General features: G+C 37.7%; 1 protein-coding gene across 1 annotated transcript; it reads left to right on the top strand.

The window, feature by feature from the left end:
• Positions 1-136: 136 nt before the first annotated feature.
• Positions 137-22,621, top strand: LOC307124788 (sodium- and chloride-dependent GABA transporter ine; the record flags this gene model as incomplete). The annotated part of the gene is made up of 13 exons (XM_079814235.1): positions 137-269; positions 1,802-1,936; positions 2,117-2,321; positions 3,238-3,370; positions 4,961-5,095; positions 8,683-8,786; positions 10,656-10,780; positions 10,893-11,005; positions 13,845-13,985; positions 18,170-18,269; positions 20,074-20,174; positions 20,268-20,435; positions 22,478-22,621. 13 exons carry the CDS (start codon positions 137-139, stop codon positions 22,619-22,621), a joined length of 1,737 nt encoding a protein of 578 aa, XP_079670361.1.
• Positions 22,622-27,027: the final 4,406 nt, after the last annotated feature.

Consider the following 27,027-nt stretch of genomic DNA (forward strand, 5'->3'; position numbering starts at 1 on the left):
CGTAGTTTGAGCATCCCTGTCCCACGCCTCTCGGCTAATCATTACAGCTCCTCAACAATCATTACACCACCAACACCACTGACTCGCTCTCGTAATCTCAGTTTGCTTTCACACCACTGTCTCCCTGCGAAGAAGCATGGCGGTGGAAGAGGAGGCCGGCAGACCCACATGGGGCAGGCAGATTGAGTTCACCCTGGCTGGGATCGGGTGTGCGGTGGGACTGGGGAACATCTGGAGGTTCCCGTACCTGTGCTACCGGAGCGGTGGAGGTAAGACACGCCACTTTACTCCTCATCGCTTACAACCAGTAAATGACCAGTACCACTTGAAACCGGTCTGAAGATGTTTTACCCCTCATGGCTCAGAGTATTTTATGAAGATATTTATTAATACACATGTTTTATTGGGCCTTTGGTGTGGCATTGTGAAGCCATGCACATGTCTATATGACAGCAGGGTTTATCTACTGTTGTTATTTAACACTTTCACCTTTACCTTTCAGACTGTAAAAGTTAGAATGACCACACATCAACAGTGTGACAGTGGATAAATGAGTTTATCTGTAACTGTGATTGTGTGTAAGATCAACTGAGCAACAATGACACTGCAATCCCTCGCAGATCACACTTGACATGTTTATTGCTATAATGTTTGTTAATGTGAGCTAGAAATGTTTATATACACACACAATATACATATATTATATATATAAAATATATATATATACACTATATTGCCCAAAGTTTTGTGACGCCTGCCTTTACATGCACATGAACTTTAATGCCATCCCATTCTTAATCCGTAGGGGTTTAATATGGAGTTGTAACAGCTTCAGCTCTTCTGGGAAGGCTTTCCTCAAGGTTTAGGAGTGTGTTTATGGGGATTCTTCTAGAAGCGCGTTTGTGATGTTGGTCGAGAAGATCTGGCTCTCAGTCTCCGCTCTAATTCATCCCAAAGCTGTTCTATTGGGTTGAGGTCAGGACTCAAGTTCACCAAACTCGCTCATCCATGTCTTTATGGAGCGACGCTTGAGCACTGGTCAGTCATGCTGGGACAGGAAGGGGCCGTCCCCAAACTGTTCCCACAAAGTTGGGAGCATGAAATTGTCCAAAATGTCTTGGTGAAGCATTAAGCGTTCCTTTCACTGGAACTAAGGGGCCAAGCCCTGAAAAACAACCCCACCCCATAATCCCCCCTCCACCAAACTTTATACTTGGCACAATGCAGTCAGGCAAGTCCCGTTCTCCAGGCAACTGCCAAACCCAGACTCGTCCATGGGATTGCCAGACAGAGAAGCGTGATTGGTCACTCAGAGAACACGTCTCCACTGCTCTAGAGTCCAGTGGCGGCGCGCTTTACCCCACTGCATCCCACACTTTGGTGATGTAAGGCTTGGATGAGCTGCTTGGCCATGGAAACCCATTCCATGAAGCTCTACACACTGTTCTTGAGCTCATCTGAAGGCCACAGAAGTTTGGAGCTCTTGACTCTGCAGAAAGTTGGCGACTTCTGTGACCCTCAGCATGCGCTGACCCCGCTCTTCATGGCTGAGTTGCTGTTGTTCCCAAATCGCTTTCACTTTGTTATAACACCACTAACAGTTGAGCATGGAATATTTAGTAGTGAGGAAATTTCACGAATTGACTTATTGCACAGGGTTGGGTGTTCAAATACTTTTGGCAATATAGTGTGTGTGTGTGTGTATTAAGTTTTTCTATATAACCATCTGGTTTGACAAGCTTCCGTTATGATATAGTAGAACTGAACTGTATGTGGTCACCTGTGCATCTGGCGTCCTCAGGTGCGTTCCTGGTGCCGTACCTGCTCATGCTGGTGGTTTTGGGGATTCCTCTGCTGCACATGGAGCTGACCCTGGGCCAGTACCTGAGGAGAGGGCCCGTCCTGGCCCTGGCCAAAGCCTGTCCCCTGCTGAAAGGTCACAGCGCATTAACGCATGCATAATCATGACGAGATTAACTGCTGTACACAATGAAAATGTTTTGACAAACAAGTCATTCAGATCCATATAAGTGTCACTGATAATGATTCGATGATATGAGAATATATGGTTCAGTACGGAGACTAAAGGTTAGTAACCTGTAATCAATCTATCCAGGTGTTGGCATGGCAACGGTGGCCATCTCGTTCATCATGTGCACATACTATAATATAATCATCTCATGGGCGCTGTACTACATGTTCAGCTCGTTTCGAAGCGAGCTGCTCTGGGAAAACTGCAATAACACGTGGAACACGGCCAACTGCACCGACCAGGTGACCAACAGCTCCTTCGCCTCCACCGCCAGCCAGCAGTTCTTCAAGTGTGTTCACACTACTTCTTATTATTGATTTCAGGGCCGTAACCATCATACACAAAAATCAAGCCTTTATTTCTATAGCGCTTTATACAATACAGCAACTATCAGATACAGATTTTCAGAGTGGTCAGCTCTCGTCAAACTGATTGAGATGACCAATCAAATCAAAGGGGGCGGGGCTTTACTGTTCACAGAATTCTAGTGACAAAAGGTGAAAGAGTGTGAGGCTGGATGTAGCTAAATGTTTAATTTTAACAAATGTTTTACAATAGAAACGACCAACAATAATATCCAGTGATGCAAACTACTGATAAAGTGCTTAACTCTAATGAAATAGTTTATATATATTAGGGCTGTCAAAAGATTAATCGCATCCAAAATAAAAGTTTGTGTTTAAATAATATTTGTGTGTGTACTCTGTTAATTATTATTTATATATAAATACACACACAAGCATGTATATATTTAAGAAAAAAATATTTATATATATAAAACATTTATAAATTATATAAATGTATATACAGTATGTACATGCAAATATTTCTTAAATATATACATGTATGTGTGTGTATTTATATATAAATAATAATTAACAGAGTACACACACATATATTATGTAAACACAATTTTTTATTTTGGATGCGATTAATCTTTTGACAGCCCTAATATATATATATATATATATAGAGCACCGGAGGGTTAAAAGTATATTATTTACCTAATAAGTATTCTTTTTAAAAGTATGCATAAGTGTGCTTCTTTTTCACAAGGGACGTTTTGTCAAATTTCATGTAATTCATAATTTAATGTGATGTTTCGCCATATGATTAAGACATTAAGACATGGTTACGGCCTTATGTGACTGGTCAGTGAAGTGTTCTGATGTTGACTGCAGTGTGTGTGTGTGTGTGTGTGTCAGTCTTAAAGTGCTGGAGAGGACCAGCGGTGTAGATGAGACGGGCACCTTGAGATGGGAGCTCTTCCTCCTGCTTCTGCTGGCCTGGATCCTCGTCTACCTCTGCATCTTTAAAGGGGTCAAATCCACTGGGAAGGTAAGAAATAAAACACAACCGTCATCATCACGCATTATAAATGACTGTATGTAATCGGATTACTTTTTCAAGTAACTAGGAAAGTAATGCACTGCTTTTAAATGTACAACAAAATATCAGTTTTTCCTCAGCAAATTAACCCATGTCGACTCGTCAGTAAGTGCAGAGGCGTTGTGTGTGAGAATGATGGGTATTTTAGTTCTAGACTAAATGTGAGTAACAGTGAAATGCAAACTTAGAATATAACGCAAACCTGCAATAATTAAATATGTTAAATAACACAAATATACTTTATGCATTTAATCTCACTTTATTAGCCTTTGCTGCAGAGCTTCAATGATTCAATTCAACCATGAATGACTTTAGATGAATATCACATTTGTGTTTCATTTTTGTGTCTTTTTTTGTTTTGTTGCTGAAGTAAAAGTGAAGTGAAAGGTTTGGTTTGAGCTGCGCCCTCTACTGTAAAGGCATGGATTTGCATTTCCTTCAGCATGAGGCTTATTTATTTTACTTTTTGTGTGAAAGTGCCTTTACATTTACTAAAAACAGAACTTTTTTGTTATTAAAAAACAAAAAACAAGTCCAGACAAAGTAACGCAAAAGTTATGTAACACGTTACTATCCAACTAAGTAGTAACTAAGTAATGTAATGTAATAAGTAATTAGTAACTAAGTAATGCAACTAGTTACAGTTTTAGGGAGTTACACAATTTGTAGCACATTACTTTCCACAAAAGTAACTAAGTAATGCAACTAGTTACATTTTTAGGGAGTTACACAATATTGTAACACATTACTTTCCACAAAAGTAACTAAGTAATGCTAAGGGACACTACATTTTTCATCTAAACATCGAAATAAATCTAATTAATAAACTAAATTAACCATTTAAACTAAATTACTGATCGAATTATTGATCTAAAGCCCACACTGTCACTGTATGTTAATTGAAATTAACTGATGACATCACCGTTTTCTCCAGAATGGCTAGACAGCTGAATAAAATTATGCTGCATTATTTTCCTGTTTAACACTGTAAAGCTGCTTTGAAACAATCTACATTGTTAAAAGCGCTATATAAATAAAGTTGACTTGACTTGACAAAAGTAACTAAATAATGGATCTAGTTCCATTTTTAAGGAGTTACACAATATTGAAACATTACTTTTCACAAAAGTAACTGAGCAATGCAATTAGTCACATTTTTAAGGAGTTACACAATTTTGTAACATTACTTTCCACAAAAGTAACTAAGCAATGCAATTAGTCACATTTTTAAGGAGTTACACAATATTGTAACATTACTTTTAAAAGTTACTTTCCACAGCATAGGTCACATTCACATACTGATTTAATCTTTTCTGCATATTTTATTTTTAGATTCACCCATTTACTGTATGTGTTTTTTTTCAAGGTATTATCCTTTACATCTCCTAAAAACCATGTGCATTCCTGCAAGTTCAGCAAGACAAACAGATGGAAAATACATCAATCATCGTCATGCACTGCATTAATATTTGTGCCTTACATTATTTTAATGCCAATTAAACTCACCTTTGTAAGCTGATCTGTGTGTGTGCGTCACAGGTTGTGTACTTCACCGCTCTGTTTCCATACGTGATCCTTCTGGCTCTGCTGATCAATAACGTGCAGCTGCCCGGAGCCATAGACGGCATCCGCTTCTTCATCATACCCGAGTGGGACAAGCTCCTAAATGTGGAGGTGGGTAATAAATGACAAATAGGGCTGATATAGGTCATACATTACTATCATTTATAATTAAAAATACTACTATTTTAATTCGTTTGACACACAAACAGGTATTACTGCGTTTAGTTCCTAGGCGATAAAACTAAATAATGTGCATAAACAATGTTTTACACTACTACACTGCAAGAAACTATTTTTTAGTACAAATATCTAGATACATTTACTCGAGAATGACAAGATATCATCATCTTGTTTTATGAAAATGTTATGCTTAAAACAAGAACAATTATCTTCTAATAAGGTCAGAGTAAACTTAATTCAAAACGGGAAAACAAAGTTATTTTTCTGATCCCTTTTGGCAGATATGCGTTCTTGTTTTACGTTAAAAACGTATTTTGCTTAGAGTAAATGCTTTCAAATTGATAAATCGCGATTAATCGCATCCAAAATAAAACCCTAAATCGAAAATCGTGTGTTTACATAATATATAAATACATATTAGAATATATTTGTAACGATTCACCAGTGTGAGTGCCCCGATCACCACCAGAGGGCGCTCCAACCCGGACTGTCATTCCATCATAGACTACATTACCCATAATCCTTTGCCCGGACTCATCAGCACTCACTGTTTACACCTGTGTCTCATTTACCTCATTATCTCTGCCTATATCTCAGCCTGTTCACCCGCTCAAGGTTTTGTATCTGTTACTACTGCATTTCTCAGCGTTCTCCCCGTTTTCTTGTCTTTCGGTTTCTGGATTACTCTTTTGCCCGTGTTCCCTGCCTTGTTGTGTTTGTTTGTTTGGCCTGTACTCTTGACTACAATTGTGGATTACCCTTTCATTAAAGCTGCGTTTGGATCCTCAACCTGTGTCTCTCAAAGCAGTTCATAACAGATACAAAACCTTGCTATGAATGACCGGGTGAACAGGCTGAGATATAGGCAGAGATAATGAGGTAAATGAGACACAGGTGTGAACAGTGAGTGCTGATGAGTCCGGGCAAAGGATTATGGGTAATGTAGTCTATGATGGAATGACAGTCCGGGTTGGAGTTCCCTCTGGTGGTGATCAGGGTTACAATATTATAATAGTATTATAGTATATATAAATACACACACATGCATTTAAGACAATTTTGTTATATTTATATATAATATAAATATATACAGTATATACATGCAAATATTTCTTAAATATAAGGGAGAGCAGGGACGAAAGTACCATTTTTCAGAAAATTGTAATTTTAAAAGATAATGTTTTAGACCGAGATATATTTTTGCTGTGGCCAATAACTCACAAGTGTGGTCTATCAATAGCAGGTGGTATTTTGTACAAATGTAGAACGACTACAGTATAATTTCACTTTGAACATAAGCTGCACATTGTTACTTTTGACCCCATCAGGTGGGACGAAAGTAACACAACAACACAAGCTAGATTTTTTAGTGCTACTCTTGTTTTTATTAAACATACCTGACTATGACCTTGTTAATATTTAACTGCAAACATATTTTGTCCTTTATCTTTGTAAAAAAAAATAAATAAATTACATTTTCATTTTATATGTTAAAGTTCATCAAATGTTCCAAATGTAATATGACAGTACACACTTGAATTGTTTAGAATATTTTTCATTTGCAATGTCAATCTATTTGATACGTTTTTTCTTCAACAGTATGAACAATATAAAAATTAAATTAAATTAAATGTGCATAATATGCATTATATATATATAATAGCGGGACAAAAATAACAAGTGTTACTTTCGTCCCGACAGGAAGTCCTGACATTTAAACACTCTGAAAAGACAAACCTTCAGGGTGTGTAACAGCACTAAATAACCAGTAGATTGATCATTACTGTGACACATAAAACAAGAAACACAACTTGTAATTAGAAAAAAAAGTACCGCTTCATTAATTTACTTGCCGTACTTGAAAACTGCATTTCGGACCCAACCGCGGGAAACGAAAGTAAAGTAAAGTCCTGCATAATTAAGGGCGTGGCCACTTTGAGTGACAGGTGGATTGCCGTTTGTCTGCTGTCTGTCAGTCATCACCTCAGCTCCGCCCACGTCCCGCCTCTTTGCCCATTGTCTGTTATCCGGGAGTGAAGCGCTGACAAGATGGCGACGGCCAGCTCGACCCGACTTTACGCTTCAAAACTGCTCTTCAGATCCTATGGGTGACGTCACACACACTACGGCCATATTTTTTTACAGTCTATGGTTTTACCATACCAATCACGTAGCACAAAAGGAGGTATGGAAACACAGAAAGGATAATTTGCATTTCGTAAATACACAACATATTCCAGATAATCAGTTAAAGCTGCACTATGTAACATTTTTTCAGTAAAATATCCAAAAGCCACTAGGCCAGTGTTTTGTATTTTGTTCAGTTGAGTACTTACAATATCCCAAATTTTTCCAACTATTTGTAAATGGTGAGATGCTATTTTACCCGAGAAACCGGGACGTCTGAGGGCGTGGCCAGTTGATGACATCATATCTGCGTTAGTTTCTGGTTTTCTTCTGCAGGAGCGCTTTCCTCTCTCTGCAGTGTGAACAAGTGTCATAGCAGCGGCTGAGAGAACGCACAGAGTAACGCCATCCCATCATCAACACACTCAGATGTGTCTAATATGATCTATAGAGCTGCGTTACCTCACACTCATGAGCGGAGGAGCGGAAGTGGCGACTGTGGCTTCATAATAAAAGTCCCGCTGCTCGCGAGGCGTGTGTTGTGTTCATCTCATTAACAATCGCTCCAGCGGTTCCTCAGCTCCACAACACTCGTCCTGCTCTGCTTCTCTACAGTAACGTTAATCATCTCATCCATAAACATGATTTCTGCCTGAGTCCAATCTCGATTCTTTCCCACCGGCTGTGAGCTGAAGATTTCCCAAGATTCTGCCCTCAAACGTGACATCATCAGACGTAAAAGTTACATAGTGCACCTTTAAGGGAATATAATGTCCACTAAAGATGTATATTACACCTGTGGCATGTTGTAGCTATGGTTTCTACCTGTGTTGCTATTTTTCATAACAAATGCTATAGATTAAAAAAAAGAAAGAGAAAAGATAACATTGGCCTGCATGGTAATGAGGAGCCGTCAATGGTCTTGCTTTGCAAATAAACCCTTATTGTAACAAATGCTATAGTTAAACAATTAAAATAACTCTATGCTAGTATTAAGGCTGAGTACAAGTTAGAAAGAGCTTTAAAATATGGACCTTCTTGAATTATTGACTAAACAATCGCCCCATATGTTTGGCTTCCTAATACACCAGTGTGAATGTAGACTGAAACACTATACATCACAACTAACACAAACTTTTAAGTCCCCTTTAAAGAGTGTATTTACTATAGTATGGTTCAAAAACACTATAGTATTTACTTGAGTAATTTTACTATAATGTGGGATTGACTCGTTATTTAAATTTCTTTCATTTTGAACAAAAAAAGCTACATAGAGGACCTTTAACGTGTTAAGTTTGGCAGCCCTAATGAAAAACTATGGTGAAGATGATGTGTGTGTAGTTATACATTATGTTTGTTTCGTATTAACATTGTGTAATGTGTGTGTTTAGGTATGGATTAATGCGGCAGCTCAAATCTTTAACTCCATTGGGATTGGCTTCGGCTCGCTGATGGCGATGTCCAGCTACAACAACTTCAACAACAACGTCCTCAAGTTTGTATTATCATCATCATCATATGGTTTAAATACTGTGAATCATGTTGCATACAACATACCATCTCTAATCTACTTCCTGCAGATAAAGTTATAAAATATGTAGCTGTATTTGTGCATATCGCTCTAGAGCAAAGGTCACTGATAATTAATGTATTGCTCTAATGAATTTATATGCTAGGCATTTAATATTATGTCAGCACGGCTCAATGTGCAGAGAGAAATAAAATACTGATGATTTTCACTAACAGTGATTTTATCTCACATGGTAACACTTTAGTTTAAGGTCCAATTCTCACTATTAACTAGTTGCGTATTAGCATACACATTACTGGGATATTGGCTGTTTATTAGTAATTATAAAGCACATATTAAAGGTTTAGTTCACACAAAAATGAAAATAATGTGATTTATTCCTCACCTTCATGCCGTTCCACAGCCGTAAGACCTCCATTCATCTTCAGAACACAAATGAAGATATTTGTGTTGAAATCTGAAGGCTCAGTGAGACCTGCCTAGCCAGCAATGACATTTACACTCTCAAGATCCATTAATGTACTAAAAACATATTTAAATCAGTCCATTTGAGTACAGTGGTTCAATATTAAATTATAAAGCCATGATAATATTTTTGGTGCCCCCAAAAAAACCTAAATAACAACTTATATAGTGATAACCGATTTCAAAACACTGCTGCATGAAGATTCGAAGCGTTATGAATCAGCGAATCAATTCAGTGGTTCGGAGCGTATCGAATCAGCGAGTCGGTTCAGTGGTTCGGAGCGTATCGAATCAGCGAGTCGGTTCAGCGGTTCGGAGCGTATAGAATCAGCGAGTCGATTCAGTGGTTCGGAGCGTATAGAATCAGCAAGTCGATTCAGTGGTTCGGAGCGTATCGAATCAGCGAGTCGATTCAGTGGTTCGGAGCGTATAGAATCAGCGAGTCTGTTCAGCGGTTCGGAGCGTATCGAATCAGCGAGTCGATTCAGTGGTTCGGAGCGTATCGAATCAGTGAGTCGGTTCAGCGGTTCGGAGCGTATTGAATCAGCGAGTCGACTCAGTGGTTCGGAGCGTATCGAATCAGCGAGTCGAATCAGCGGTTCGGAACGTATCGAATCAGTGAGTCGATTCGGTGGTTCGGAGCGTATCGAATCAGCGAGTCGATTCAGTGGTTCGGAGCGTATAGAAATAAGCAAGAAGGTTCAGCGGTTCGGAGCATATTGAATCAGCGAGTCGATTCAGCGGTTCGGAGCGTATTGAATCTGCGAGTCGGTTCAGCGGTTCAGAGCGTATCGAATCAGTGAGTCGATTCAGTGGTTCGGAGCACCAAAGTCGCGTGATTTCAGCAGTTTGGCAGTTTGACACGCAATCCGAATCATGATTCGACTCGCTGACACTCCGAAGCTTCATGAATCAGTGTTTTGAAATCGGTTATTTAGTCGTTATTTAGTTTTTTTTGGCACACCAAAAATATTCTCGTGGCTTTATAATATTAATATTGAACCACTAAATATGTTTTTAGTACATTAATGGATCTTGAGAGTGTAAATGCAGGCCTCACTGAGCCTTCAGATTTCAACACAAATATCTTCATTTGTGTTCTGAAGATGAACGGAGGTCTAACGGGTGTGGAACGGCATGAGGGTGAGGAATAAATCACATTATTTTCATTTTTGGGTGAACTAACCCTTTAATGCCTTATTCTGCATGATCATATTCTTTATAATCCTACCCAATACCTAAACGTAACTTAACAAGCAGTCATTAGGAGTTTATTGAGGCTAAAGTCATAGCTAACAGTGAGAATCGGACTCTAAACTAAAGTGTGACCTCTCATATTCATCATGTTTTTTATTCCTGTCACTGTAGAGACACTCTGGCCATTTCCATCACCAATTCCTTGACGAGTATTTTCGCTGGATTTGTCATTTTTTCTGCATTTGGCTACATGTCGCACCTTCAGAATGTGCCGGTCAGTGAAATCGCAGTGGACGGTGGGTTATTTCAGTGCAGATTCCTTTACTTTGTTGTTTTTAATCATGGAAGAACGTAAATAGTGTTGACAAATGTGCTTCATGTTGTGTTTTATAACTATCCTCCATGCAGGTCCAGGTCTGGTGTTCGTGGTTTACCCACAAGCCTTTGTGACGATGCCTGTTGCTCCTCTGTGGGCCGTTCTCTTCTTCTTCATGTTGCTCTGCCTCGGCCTCGACAGTCAGGTATAATAACAACACTCACTCTTCTTTTTCCTTCCATCGGGTCATTTTGACCCGAAACTCATTTATAAATGTATTTTTTTAATTGAGTGTTCATCGAAGTGGTCCAAGACTTTTGTTGTACTTGAGCCACAGATACACACCAAAAAATTGTCTGGATTCGGGAAAAAAGTAACAAATCCTTCCCTCGCGGGTCAATTTGACCCCCTTAGGAATGTGAGGAATGCTTCGGTACACATAGAAAAACCTACAAATGCTCAAAATTCAAGCTGAAAATGCTAAAACGATGATTGTATAATGTTTATACACTCACCTGAAGGATTATTAGGAACACCTGTTCAATTTCTCATTAATGCAATTATCTAATCAACCAATCACATGGCAGTTGCTTCAATGCATTTAGGGGTGTGGTCCTGGTCAAGACAATCTCCTGAACTCCACACTGAATGTCAGAATGGGAAAGAAAGGAGATTTAAGCCATTTTGAGCGTGGCATGGTTGTTGGTGCCAGACGGGCCAGTCTGAGTATTTCACAATCTGCTCAGTTACTGGGATTTTCACGCACAACCATTTCTAGGGTTTACAAAGAATGGTGTGAAAAGGGAAACACATCCAGTATGCGGCAGTCCTGTGGGAGAAAATGCCTTGTTGATGCTAGAGGTCAGAGGTCATGGGCCGACTGATTCAAGCTGATAGAAGAGCAACTTTGACTGAAATAACCACTCGTTACAACCGAGGTCTGCAGCAAAGCATTTGTGAAGCCACAACACACACAACCTTGAGGCGGATGGGCAACAACAGCAGAAGACCCCACCGGGTACCACTCATCTCCACTACAAAGAGGCGACAATTTGCACAAGCTCACCAAAATTGGACAGTTGAAGACTGGAAAAATGTTGCCTGGTCTGATGAGTTTCGATTTCTGTTGAGACATTCAGATGGTAGAGTCAGAATTTGGCGTAAACAGAATGAGAACATGGATCCATCATGCCTTGTTCCCACTGTGCAGGCTGGTGGTGGTGGTGTAATGGTGTGGGGGATGTTTCCTTGGCACACTTTAGGCCCCTTAGTGCCAATTGGGCATGGTTTAAATGCCACGGCCTACCTGAGCATAGTTTCTGACCATGTCCATCCCTTTATGACCACCATGTCCCCATCCTCTGATGGCTACTTCCAGCAGGATAATGCCCCGTCACAAAGCTCGAATTTCAAATTGGTTTCTTGAACATGACAATGAGTTCACTGGACTAAAATGGCTGCCACAGTCACCAGATCTCAACACAATAGAGCATCTTTGGGATGTGGTGGAACGGGAGCTTCGTGCCCTGGATGTGCATCCCACAAATCTCCATCAACTGCAAGATGCTCTCCTATCAATATGGGCCAACATTTCTAAAGAATGCTTTGTTGAATCAATGCCACGTAGAATTAAGGCAGTTCTGAAGGCGAAAGGGTCAAACACAGTCAAACACAGTATTAATGTGCCTAATAATCCTTTAGGTGAGTGTATGTGTATCTGAATGCATCCTGAAGAGAAACTGACTTTAGGACCCAGCGGAACAGCTCATCCGCTCCATATAGAGCTATAAGGTCAGCAGAGACACCCAATGTGAGGCATTCTGAGCTGAATTAAAAGGAAATTGTGGGTTATTTTGATCCTAATATTGTGTTGGTCCCACTGTTGATGCCAAAACAGCCCTGACCCATCGAGGCATGGACTCTACCTTCTATCAGAACCAGCATTAACTTCTTGAGCAGTTTGAGCTCCAGTAGCTCGTCTGTTTGATTGGACCACACGGGCATCAATGAGCCGCCCATGACCCTGTGGCCGGTTCTCCACTGGTCCTTCATGACCCTGTGGCCGGTTCTCCACTGGTCCTTCATGAGCCTGTGGCCGGTTCTCCACTGGTCCTCCATGAGCCTGTGGCCGGTTCTCAACTGGTCCTCCATGACCCTGTGGCCGGTTCTCCACTGGTTCTCCATGACCCTGTGGCTGGTTCTCCACTGGTCCTTCATGACCCTGAGGCCAGTTCTCCACTGGTCCTTCATGACCCTGAGGCCGGTTCTCCACTGGTCCTTCATGACCCTGAGGCCAGTTCTCCACTGGTCCTTCATGACCCTGAGGCCGGTTCTCCACTGGTCCTTCCTTGGAGCACTTTTGATAGAGACTGACCACTGCAGACTGGGAACACCCCACAAGAGCTGCAGTTTTGGAGATGCTCTGACCCGTCACAATCTGGCCCTTGTCAAACTCGCTCAAATCCTCACGCTTGCCCATTTCTCCTCTAACACATCAACTCTGAGGACAAAATGTTCACTTGCTGCCTAATATATCCCACCCACTAACAGGAGATCATCAGAGTTATTCACTTCACCTGGTCATAATGTTATGCCTGATCGGTGTACAGTTCAGTGCAAGTCTGTCATATCGGCTACATAACATTATAATGAGAATCATAATTGTGTGCTCGTGACATGGATTTTAATGGTGAGACTTTTGTTTTTGTAATCAGGCTCTTAAAAATATTATATAAAATTATGAATTTAGATTTATCGGCTTTAAAATATAAAGAATTATCGGTTATCATACATCCCTAATTTATATTGGAGTGAAATGAACCTGGACATGTCTATCATGACTGAAGACAGATAAAAGCTAAAACTGTTACATCTGTGATGTATAATTCATAAAATGCGAGCTGTTCATTCACAGTTGGTCTGATAAAACATTAAGCAACACATGCACGAATGTTTTCTGGAGGAATGCAGTTTGAATCATTTCACAGAAATGGCAGTAACACGCTGTTAAACTTTACCTTGTGTTGTTGTGCTGCTGTCTGCAGTTTGCCATGGTGGAGGTGATGGTGACCAGTCTGCTGGACAGTTACAGTAACCCCATACTGAAGCACCTCAAACGCAAGGAGTTTCTCGTGCTCGCCGTCTGCTGTGCGGCGTTCCTTCTGGGCATCCCTCATGTCATGCAGGTTACAGGATCACTTTTACCTTATGTTTAGCTTTCATACAAACATTAAAGGGTTAGTTCACCCAAAAATGAAAATTCTGTCATTAATTCCTCACCCTCATGTGGTTGGACACCCGTTAGACCTCCGTTCATCTTCAGACACAAATGAAGATATTTTAGTGTAAAGCTGATGCTGAGAAAGGCTTCAGATAGGCCTCCATTGGCATTCAGTACATTCACACTCACAAGACCCATAAAAGGCACTAAAAACGTCATTACAAAGTCCATCTCACCACAGTGACTCTACAATAATTTTACGATGCGACGACAATAGTTTTTGTGCGCAAAAAAAAATCAAAATAACACCTTTATCCAACTTGTTCTCGACTTCCGTGTGTGTCTCCACGACGCATGCGCGAGAATATGACGCAGATCCGGCGTTCGGGAATCCATGAAATGCACACTTTAGTCCCATTTTGAGAACTACGCCGAGACCTAAAGCACGATCAGTGTAGAATTCAACAGCTTACAAAAAAAGGTTCTATATTGCACCAAAAATGGTTCTTGGCTTGTAATCATAGGGGAACCTTTTTTAGTGCTATATAGCACCAATTTTGGTGCTTCAGTGGTTCTTCAGCGGTTCTTCAGAGGTTCTTCACCGGTTCTTTGACTAAGGTGCTATATAGTACCTCTGAAGAACCACTGAAGCACCAAAATTGGTGCTATATAGCACTAAAAAAGGTTCCCCTATGATTACGAGCCTTTTTTTTTAGAGTGTAGATACGCGTGTCTTCCTCTGCTTGTAAACAAATCTCTTCTGGGTCATGTGTCCGAACGCCGGATCTGCTCATATTCTTGCGCATGCGTCGTGGAGACACACACGGAAGACAAGAACAAGTTGGATAAAGGTGTTATTTTGATTTTTTTTGCGCACAAAAACTATTGTCGTCGCATCGTAAAATTATTGTAGAGTCACTGTGGTGAGATGGACTTTGTAATGACGTTTTAAGTGCCTTTTATGGGTCTTGAGAGTGTAAATGTACTGAATGCCAATGGAGGCCTATCTGAAGCCTTTCTCAGCTTTCAACTAAAATATCTTCATTTGTGTCTGAAGATGAACGGAAGTCTGACGGGTGTCCAACCACATGAGGGTGAGGAATTAATGACAGAATTTACATTTTTGGGTGAACTAACCCTTTAAAGGTGCTTTATGTATTGAGAAACCCTTGTTTTTAATGATACCGGTGGCCGTTCAGTGAACTGCTCATTCACACATAACATACAACAGACTGAACGTGATCAAGACCCTGATATATGGGAGCGCGGGGCACAACCTAACGCGGGGTTAGCTTTAACACGCATGTTTTAACCCTTTCCACACATGCCAGAATGACCAAACTTAGTGTAGTTGCCATATCAACATTATTTAGAGGAAAAATTGCGCCAAAATTAAAAAATCTCTGGAAGATATCACTGAACATGTATTTAACCATAGCAAAAGTACATTTCTTACTCAAGTTTAGTTTTCATCTCTGTTTTTTGTGTTTATCTAAAATAAGACAAATCCGATATTATTTTAATCTTATATCTGTTATTTAAAGGGTTAGTTCACCCAAAAATGAAAATTCTGTCATTAATTCCTCACCCTCATGTCGTTCGACACCCGTCAGACCTCCGTTCATCTTCAGACACAAATGAAGATATTTTAGTGTAAATCTGATGCTCTGAAAGGCCTCCATTGGCTCAATGCACGGTTCACTCTCAAGACCCTTAAAAGGCACTAAAGACGTCGTTACAAAGTCCATCTCACTACAGCAGCTCTACAATAACTTTATGAAGTGACGAGAATAGTTTTTGTGCGCAAAAAAAACCTAAATTACGACTTATATAGTGATGACGATTTCAAAACACCGCATCATGAAGCTTCGAAGCGTTATGAATCATTGAGTCGAATCAGCAGTTTGGCGGTTTGACACGCAATCCGAATCATGATTCGACTCACTGATTCATAACGCTTCAAAGCTTCATGATGCGGTGTTTTGAAATCGTCATCACTATATAAGTCGTTATTTAGGGTTTTTTTTGCGCACAAAAACTATTGTCGCCGATTCATAAAGTTATTGTAGAGCTGCTGTAGTGAGATGGACTTTGTAACGACGTCTTTAGTGTCTTTTAAGGGTCTTGAGAGTGAACCGTGCATTGAGCCAATGGAGGCCTTTCAGAGCATCAGATTTACACTAAAATATCTTCATTTGTGTCTGAAGATGAACGGAGGTCTGACGGGTGTCCAACGACATGAGGGTCAGTCATTAATGACAGAATTTTCATTTTTGGGTGAACTAACCCTTTAACAGTTGAGATGTTCTTTAATGCTGATCTAACAGCAGAAGACACAGATGGGGTGTGTGTTAACACTGCGTTACAATGAGCCCCTATTAGAAATATCCCATTATATTCTATACTTTTATGAATTCTTTTGAGAAACCATGAGAAAAGGGTGAATAATGACTCAGAAATTGTTAATTATTATTATGTTTTTAGCTATGCTGTATAGCTGTATTTAGCGATGTGTTTGTTGTCAAACTCAAAAACGAATATATTTTTAACGATTAAAAAATGCCATTATTTTATTTTAAAAAGTTAATAATTGTATTTTGTTGACAAAATATTTTAGTTTGTCTTGGAATTTTTTTTTATTATATCAGGTAACATTTTAAGCTGTCATTTGGTCATGTTACATTGTGCCCCATCACATGTTCGGAGGTAAATAAAAAAAAATTATACACTGTATTAATGAAGCAAAACCACATAATTGTACTAGACATGTGTGCAATTAATGTGGGAAAAAATAAATACTCTGAACACCAAGTGGATTTACACAAACGGAGAAAGTCAAAAGCGTTAGGTTGTGCCCCGCTCTCCTCTACTCACGGCCAAGCTCTTTTCATTCTTTGATTAGAAGTAAAATAACATATCTAATAGCAAACATCCCGTCGGCGTCCACAAGCAACGTTTAGATGAATATGCAAATATGAGTTGCGCGCTTTCCTCTCAATAATATAATAAACACACAACAAAAATGACAACAGCCATTCAGAAAGCATCTGAGCAATGAGCATCATGACAACAACATGCTAATAATGTTAGCAATGTGTTAACACATGCTAGCAACAAATGCTTATTCATGCCACCAGTGACCTAAATGATGTTTGCAACATGCTAATTCGTGTTAGCAATGTGATAAAAAATGCTAATGTATGTAAGTGTGAAAACATGCAAATTAATGCAAACAATGTGTTAAAAAACATGTTAACAGCATGTTCATTTATGTTAGCAAAAATGACATGCTAATTCATGCTAGCAAATTTGTTAAAACATGTTAATTCATATAAGCAATGTGTTAAAACATGTTAGCAAAAATGCAAATGTATGTAAGTGTTAAAACATGCTAATTAATGCTAACAGTGTGTTAAAACATGATCATTAATGACAAAAATATGCTAATTAGTGTTAGCAATGTGTTTAAACATGCTAGCAACAAATGCTAATTCATGCTACCAATCACCTAAATCATGTTTGCAATTTGCTAATTCATGTTAACAATGTGCTAAAACATGCTAATTTTTGTAAGTGTTAAAACATACTAATTAATACTAGCAATGTGTTAAAACATGTTATCAACATGCTAATTCATGCTACCACTGACCTAAATCATTCATGTTAACAATGTGTTAAAACATGATGGCAACATGCTAATCCATGTTACCAATGAGCTAAATCATGTTAGCAAAACATGCAGAACATATATAATAGCGAACATCCCATCGGCGTCCACGAGTGACGTTTAGATGAATATGTGAATATGAGTTGCGTGCTTTCCTCTCAATAACAAAATAAACACAACAAAAATGAGAAAACAGCCGTTCAGAAAGCATCTGATCATAGCGATGTGGATGTTTGTGATTCACCGTCCACAGATGAGCTCACTAAGTTTGATTATAAAGTATATTTGAGACTATAGACTGTATAGATGTGACTGTGAGACTATAGACTATTTAAACAAATATGCAATCATGAAACCTGCATGTATACTAATTATAAAATAATTTAAAAATGGCTGATGTTTGCTAATATTCCAAAGTCTTTATATGCAGTATGCTTACAAAATCTTTAAAAAACAATATTTATTCGTGATCTTGTGATCAGGTGGGGATCTACGTGTTCCAGCTGATGGATCATTACACCGCGATCGTGTCCATCATGTTCCTGGCGTTCTTTGAGGTGGTTGGTGTTTGTTGGATCTATGGTGAGAGAGAAACATCTGAAAGATATGAGTCTTATTCAATTAAACAAAATTGTGAGCATTTTCTCGGTTAACCTGACCAGTGTTGGGGAAACGCATTACAAGTAACTTGAGTTACGTAATAATATTACTTTTTCCAAGTAACTAGTAAAGTAACGCATTACTTTTCAAATTTACAACAAAATATCTGAGTTACTTTTTCACATTAATTTGACTGACAGCTCTCCTGCCCCCATGTGGAGAAGAATAAGTGCAGAGGCGCGTGTGTGTGTGTATGTGTGTGTGTGTGTGTGTGAACATTGTAGTTCTAGACTAAATGTGAGCATTTATTTATCTCACTCGCACAATAAAGATTATGTCCTCCTCAAAATGATTAAAATCAGTCAAATGCTAAATCAGAATACTGTGCAAACCTCCAATAATTAAATGTTAAACAAAACAACTATTTGTATGCATAATCTACCTTTATATTTAATTGACCAATGTCTTGCTGCTGACCTTTGATGATGAAAATGACTAGATTTTTTGTTTTTATTGGTAAAATGTTTTTCTCCTGCATCCTATTCTACCATTACCCAGAGCTGCGCCCTCTACTGTTCATACAGGACCTTATATTTTTACCTATTATTTCAATTTTATGTATGGGTATGAAGAGGTCTTTACCGTTGCACAAAAATATAACTTTTTTGTAAAAACAAAAAAACAAAAACAAGCCCAGTCCAGGTGAGAAAAAGTAACGCAAAAGTAACGTAACGCATTACTTTTCTTAAAAAGTAACTAAGTAACTCAACTAGTTACTTTTTAAGGGAGTAACGCAATATTGTAATGCATTACTTTTCTTAAAAAGTCAAGTCAAGTCAAGTCAACTTTATTTATATAGCGCTTTTAACAATGTAGATTGTTTCAAAGCAGCTTTACAGTGTTAAACAGGAAAATAATGCAGCATAATTTTATTCAGCTGTATAGCCATTCTGGAAAAATTTCAAGTATCATACAGTGACAGTGTGGACTTTAGATCAATAATTTGATCAGTAATTTAGTTTAAATGGTTAATTTAGTTTATTATTTAGATGTATTTCGATGTTTCGTTGAAAAATTTAGTGTCTAAGTAAAGTAACTAAGTAACTCAATTAGTTACTTTTTAAGGGAGTAACGCAAGATTGTAATGCATTACTTTTCTTAAAAAGTAACTAAGTAACTCAACTAGTTACTTTTTAAGGGAGTAACGCAATATTGTAATGCATTACTTTTCTTAAAAAGTAACTAAGTAACTCAATTAGTTACTTTTTAAGGGAGTAACGCAATATTGTAATGCTTTACTTTTCTTAAAAAGTAACTAAGTAACTCAATTAGTTACTTTTTAAGGGAGTAACGCAATATTGTAATGCATTACTTTTCTTAAAAAGTAACTAAGTAACTCAATTAGTTACTTTTTAAGGGAGTAACGCAATATTGTAATGCTTTACTTTTCTTAAAAAGTAACTAAGTAACTCAATTAGTTACTTTTTAAGGGAGTAACGCAATATTGTAATGCATTACTTTTCTTAAAAAGTAACTAAGTAACTCAACTAGTTACTTTTTAAGGGAGTAACGCAATATTGTAATGCATTACTTTTCTTAAAAAGTAACTAAGTAACTCAATTAGTTACTTTTTAAGGGAGTAACGCAATATTGTAATGCATTACTTTTCTTAAAAAGTAACTAAGTAACTCAATTAGTTACTTTTTAAGGGAGTAACGCATTATTGTAATGCATTACTTTTCAAAGTAACTTTCCCCAACACTGAACCTGAGCTCTGTTTTATCAGGTGTAAAGCGTCTGTCCAGTAATTTAATAGAGATGACGGGGAAAAGACCCAACATTTTCTTCCGGGTCTGCTGGTGGGTCATTTGTCCTGTTCTGATCACCGTGAGTGCGATCACACCCTTACTGACACAAACGTGCGTTTGACATCCCACAATGGATTGTTGCTGGAATTGAAAGGAATCTGTGTGTCTCCAGGTGATCCTGGTGTTCTCAGTGATCCAGTTTAAACCGGCTCGTTACGAGGGTTACGTCTACCCGCCCTGGGCTCAGGCGGTCGGCTGGGTCATCGCTCTGGCGTCCATCATCTGGATTCCTCTAGGAGCCGCACACACACTCTGGGTTCTGCCCGGGTCCTTTGCTCAGGTACTGTACCGACTCTCCCAGTATGACTCCCAAGGGAAATATCATGGCTGGAACAAATTTGGTGTCCGCAAGATTTTTTTACGTTTTTGAAAAAAGTCTCTTCTGCTCACCAAGGCTGCGATTATTTGCTTTAAAAAATGCTGTTAAAATGTGAAATATTATTACCGTTTAAATCAGCTGTTTTCTATGTGAAAATATCGTAAATTGTAATTTATTCCTGCAATCAAGGCTGACTTTTTAGTTAAAACATGCTAATTCATGCTAGCAACGATAAAACATGTTAGCAAACATGCTAATCCATGCTACCAATGAGGTAAATCATGTTAACAACATGCTAATTCATATTAGCAACATGTTAAAACTAGGGCTGTCAAAAGATTAATCGCATCCAAAATAAAAGTTTGTGTTTACATAATATATGTGTGTGTACTCTGTTAATTATTATTTATATATAAATACACACACAAGCATGTATATATTTAAGATTTTTTTTTATATATATATATATAAAACATTTATATTTATATATATTATAGATTTTATAAATGTATATACAGTATATACATGCAAATATTTCTTAAATATATACATGAATGTGTGTGTATTTATATATAAATAATAATTAACAGAGTACACACTCATATATTATGTAAACACAAACTTTTATTTTGGATGCGATTAATCGCGGTTAATCTTTTGACAGCCCTAAAACATGTTAACAATGTGTTAAAACATGTTAGCAAAAAATGCTAATTCATGTTAGCATTGTGCTAAAACGTGCTAATGTATTTAAGTGTGAAAACATGCAAATGAATGCTAACAATGTGTTAAAACATGTTAACAACATGTTAATTCATGTTAGCAAAAAATGTTAATGTATGTAAGTGTTAAAACATGCTAATTAATGTTAACAGTGTGTTAAAACATGATAATTAATGACGACAACATGCTAATAATGTTAACAATGTGTTAAAAAATGCTAACAACATGCTAATTCAGGTTAGCAATGTACTAAAACATACTAGCATACTAACAAATGATAATTCATGCTACCAATGACCTAAATCGTGTTAGTAAAAATGCTAATGTAGGTGTTTAAACATGCTAATAATAACAGTGTGTTAAAACATAATAATTAATGACAACATGCTAATAATGTTAACAATGTGTTAAAAAACAATAACAACATGCTAATTCGTGTTAGCAATGTGTTAAAACATGCTAGCAACAAATGCTAATTGCTGTTACCAATGACCTAAATCATGTTTGCAACATGCTAATTCGTGTTAGCAATGTGATAAAACATGCTAATGTATGTAATTGTGAAAAAATGCCAATTAATTATAACAATGTGTTAAAACATGTTAACAGCATGTTCATTTATATTAGCAAACATGAAATGCTAATTCATGATAGCAATGTGTTAAAACATGTTAGCAAAAATGCAAATGTATGTGTTAAAACATGCTAATTAATGCTAACAGTGTGTTAAAACATGATAATTAATGACAACAACATGGTAATTCATGTTAGCAAATGTGTTAAAACATGTTATCAAAATGCTAATTCATGTTAACAATGTGTTAAAACACAATGGCAACATGCTAATCCATGTTACCAATGAGCTAAATCATGTTAGCAAAACATGCTAATTCATGCTAGCAGTGTGGTAAAAAGTGTTCAATCTTGTTTTAAAAGCTAACTAATGGTATGTGTTAAAACATGTTAACTGTTAGACATGCATTAAAACATGTTATGCTAGTAACCTGTTAAATCTTGCTAACAATATGTTAATTCATATTATCAACTGGTAATTGTTAACATTTTAACAACCACACGTTAATTCATGTTAATAACATGCTAATCAAGCTAACAACATGCTAAAACATGTTAGTAGCATTTGTTTTTATTTTCTCTGCGTAAAACCTTCCCACTTCAAGCTGTTCAAAGTTATTTTTGAACATTTCTTTCCGGTCTAATGTTGGAAAATGATCAGCACTGGATTGGTGACGACACAAATTTGTGCTTCTATTTTGTTTCAGAAACTAAAAAAGTCCATCACACCGTTTTCTCTGGACGAGGACTCAGAGAGCCTGTATTACCAGCAGAAAGGTGCCATTATGGAGGTGATTCCCAACATCGCCATCATCAGCTCTGATAAACCACCGATCCAGACTAACTTATGAACTGCCACTGGATCACTGGACTACAACTAGACCGCTGGAAACCAGTCAAAGGGCCTGAGGATTATTTATATTACTTATATTTATATATAAGAAGAAGCAGAAACAAGCAATAAAAGCATCATCAAATGATCACGATCATCAAACATTAAACCACATATAAATAAAAATGGCCAGGTTAACAATGTGTTAAAACATGTTAGCAACATAATAATTCATGTTAACAAAATGCTAATTCATGCTAATGTGCTAAATCATGCTAATTAATGTTAGCAATGTGTTAAAACATGTTAGCAACATAATAATTCATGTTAACAAAATGATAATTCATGCTAATGTGCTAAATCATGTTAACAATGTGTTAAATCATTTTAGCAACATGTTAATAAAATTGGGTTTAAGGCTTTAACTCTTTCTCCACTATTGACGAAATTTTCCAGCTGTCCATGTTTTCACTGTTACACGGTAGGGAGCGCTATTGCACATAATCTGAAAGAGAACAGAATCTCCTGATAAAAACAAAGGTGAAGAAGAAGCAGAAACAAGCGATAAAAGCATTGCTGAGGCACATGTAAAATAATGCGGCCATCAAATATTAAACAGCATATAAAACAATATTGTAATGTTAATGTGAAAAACATGTTAGCAAAACATAATTCATGTTGACTTTTTAAAACATGCTAACAAAATGTTAATATATGTTCACAATGTAATAAAACATGTTAATTAATGCTAGCAATGTGTTACAAATGCTAATTTTATGCTAGCCGTGTGCTAATGCAAATGCACTAGCAAAGTGTTAAATCATGCTAGCAATGTTAAAACATGTTAACAACATGTTGAATAATGCTAGCAAAAATGCTAATTCGTGTTAAATCATGCTTGCGATATGTTAAAACGTGTTAGCAATGTGTTATAAAATGTAAGCAAAATGTTAATTAATGCTAGCAAAGTCTTAAATTATGCTAGCATTTGCTAAAATGTGCTAACAACAGGACATTTTAAAACACCTTCAGATTAAGACTGTTCATTGTTTCCGCCCTGCTGTAAATTTATAAGATTCAAGTGGGCCAATCTCCAGGAAACACGTCGAGGTTACATTTCATATCAGCAATGTGTTAAAACATACTAATGCATGCTAGCAAAGTGTTAAATAATGGTAGCAAAGTTAAAACAAGCTAGCCACATGTTAGATCATGCTAACAGCATGCTAATTTGTTATCATGTTAACAATGTGTTAATACAATCACATTTCAATTCATATAAATAAACGTGTTAGTAAAACATGCCAATTAATGCTAACAAAGAGTTAAAACATGCTAATTCATGTTAACAATGTTAAAACATACTAGCAAAATTATAATTCATGTCCGCAAAATGTTATAATATGGTAGCAATTTGCTAAAACACGCTAGCAACATGCTAATTCATGTTAAATCATGCTAGAAATATGTTAAAAAACAGATTAACAATGTGTTAATATTCACATTACAATTTACATACAGTGAGGAAAATAAGTATTTGAACACCCTGCTATTTTGCAAGTTCTCCCACTTAGAAATCATGGAGGGGTCTGAAATTGTCATCGTAGGTGCATGTCCATGATACAGATGCAAATAAGTATTTGAACACCTGAGAAAATCAATATTAATATTTGGTACAGTAGCCTTTGTTTGCAATTCCAGAGGTCAAACCTTTCCTGTAGTTTTTCAGCAGGTTTGCACTGCAGGAGGGATTTTGGCCCACTCCTCCACACAGATCTTCTCTAGATCAGTCAGGTTTCTGGCCTGAGTTTGAGCTCCTCCAAAGATTCTCTATTGGGTTTAGGTCTGGAGACTGGCTAGGCCACGCCAGAACCTTGATCTGCTTCTTACAGAGCCACTCCTTGGTTCTCCTGGCTGTGTGCTTCGGGTCATTGTCATGTTTGACCCAGCCTCGACCCATCTTCAATGCTCTAACTGAGGGAAGGAGGCTGTTCCCCAAAATCTTGCAATACATGGCCCCGGTCATCCTCTCCTTAATACAGTGCAGTCTCCCTGTCCCATGTGCAGAAAAACACCCCCACAGCATGATGCTGCCACCCCCATGCTTCACAGTAGGGATGGTGTTCTTGGGATGGTACTCATCATTCTTCTTCAAACACGTTTAGTGGAATTATGACCAAAAAGTTCTCTTTTGGTCTCATCTGACCACATGACTTTCTCCTATGACTCCTCTGGATCATCCAAATGTTCATTGGCAAACTTAAGACGGGCCTGGACATGTGCTGGTTTAAGCAGGGGAACCTGCCGTGCCATGCATGATTTCAAACCATGACGTCTTAGTGTATTACCAACAGTAACCTTGGAAACGGTGGTCCAGCTCTTTTCAGGTCATTGAGCAGCTCCTCCCGTGTAGTTCTGGGCTGATTTCTCACCTTTCTTAGGATCATTGAGACCCCACAAGGTGAGATCTTGCATGGAGCCCCAGTCCGAGGGAGATTGACAGTCATGTTTAGCTTCTTCGATTTTCGAATGATTGCTCCAACAGTGGACCTTTTTTCACCAAGCTGCTTGGCAATTTCCCCGTAGCCCTTTCCAGCCTTGTGGAGGTGTACAATTTTGTCTCTAATGTCTTTGGACAGCTCTTTGGTCTTGGCCATGTTAGTAGTTGGATTCTTACTGATTGTATGGGGTGGACAGGTGTCTTTAAGCAGCTAACGACCTCAAACAGGTGCATCTAATTTAGGATAATAAATGGAGTGGAGGTGGACATTTTAAAGGCAGACTAACAGGTCTTTGAGGGTCAGAATTCTAGCTGATAGACAGGTGTTCAAATACTTATTTGCAGCTGTATCATACAAATAAATAGTTAAAAAATCATACATTGTGATTTCTGGATGTTTTTTTTTTTTTAGATTATGTCTCTCACAGTGGACATGCACCTACGATGACAATTTCAGACCCCTCCATGATTTCTTAGGGGGAGAACTTGCAAAAGTTCAAATACTTATTTTCCTCACTGTATCAATAAACATGTTAACATGCTAATTCATGCTAGCAAAGAGTTAAAACATGCTAATTCATGTTTGCAAAATGTTAAATTATGTTAGCTATTTGCTAAAAGGTGCTAGAAACATGTTCATTCATGTTAAATTCTAATTTGTAAGCAATGTGCTCAAAATATAGTTTTTTTTATTAAACTTATCCACGTTCAAATGTTGATCAAAATAATGCATGAAGCTAGAATAAAATGCTTTTGATATATTATATATTCAGTTAATCACAAAGTATTCTGCAGGCCAGGTTTTGTGAAAATCATCAAAAATGCTGGCTCCAGCAGGGAAAGAGTTCATATCTTCAGTTTGGCTGAGATTCCCAGATCCCCCGGGAAAAACGAGGACTTTTAATGTTTACTGGAAGTGCATTACAAAACACTAATGGAGTTTCATGTTGATATCATTGAAATGAAAGATCTCGAACTCTTCTGTTTTAGAGACAAAAGCAAGAAAAAGAAGACGAGTCATTTGTTGAGCCCATTGTGTTTTATTCTCATTAGCAGGCGTTTTGTAACCGTTCTGGGCGTGACGATGAACGACAGTCCAACATGAGATAAACACTCCCTCCTCAGGGTCCAGGCGCTGAACTTCAGCCTCAGTAATAACAACAGTTCCTTATTTTGTACATCTTCAGTTTTATAAGTGTTAAAAGCTGACATTCATGCAAATTCAGAATTAATTCATGCTAAAAATATACAAACCAAATACCGTTAACATTGGTTAACAAGAGTGGATTTATACATTATAACACACTCTCAGAAAAAAAGGTACAGTGGAGGTACAATTGTGTTCCTTGGGGAATAAAACGTATAACTGTACCTTTAAAGGTACACAATTGGTCCTTGGGGTACAGTTATACCACTGTTTTCCTCTACTTAAAGCAGGGCAAGTTCGGTCCTAGAGAGCCATGCAGAGTCTGGCTCCAACCCTGAAAGACATCTATAGAAGCTCTTATTGAGAATGAACAGAGGTTTAGATGCTGATGTTTTATTGAAAATGTTTGGTCGCCATTATGGAGATCAGTATTTCATTTAGTCTGGCAGTTTGATTCTTGGCTTTTATGTGAGTTTGTGTTTTTTGTTGCAGTTATGTTTTATCAAAAATATTTGGTCACCATTATGGAGATCAGTGTTTCCTTTACTTGTGGCTTTTATGTGAGTTTGTGGTTTTTGTTGCAGTGATGTTTTATCGAAAAAAGGTTTGGTCGCCATTATGGAGATCAGTGTTTCATTTAGTCAGCCAGTTTGACTCTTGGCTTTTAGGTGAGTTTGTGGTTTTTGTTGCAGTGATGTTTTATTGAAAATGTTTGGTCGCCATTATGGAGATCACTGTTTCATTTAGTCAGCCAGTTTGACTCTTGGCTTTTAGGTGA

The sequence above is a fragment of the Gobio gobio genome (assembly GCF_949357685.1).
Source record: "Gobio gobio genome assembly, chromosome: 4".
Taxonomy (NCBI): domain Eukaryota; kingdom Metazoa; phylum Chordata; class Actinopteri; order Cypriniformes; family Gobionidae; genus Gobio; species Gobio gobio.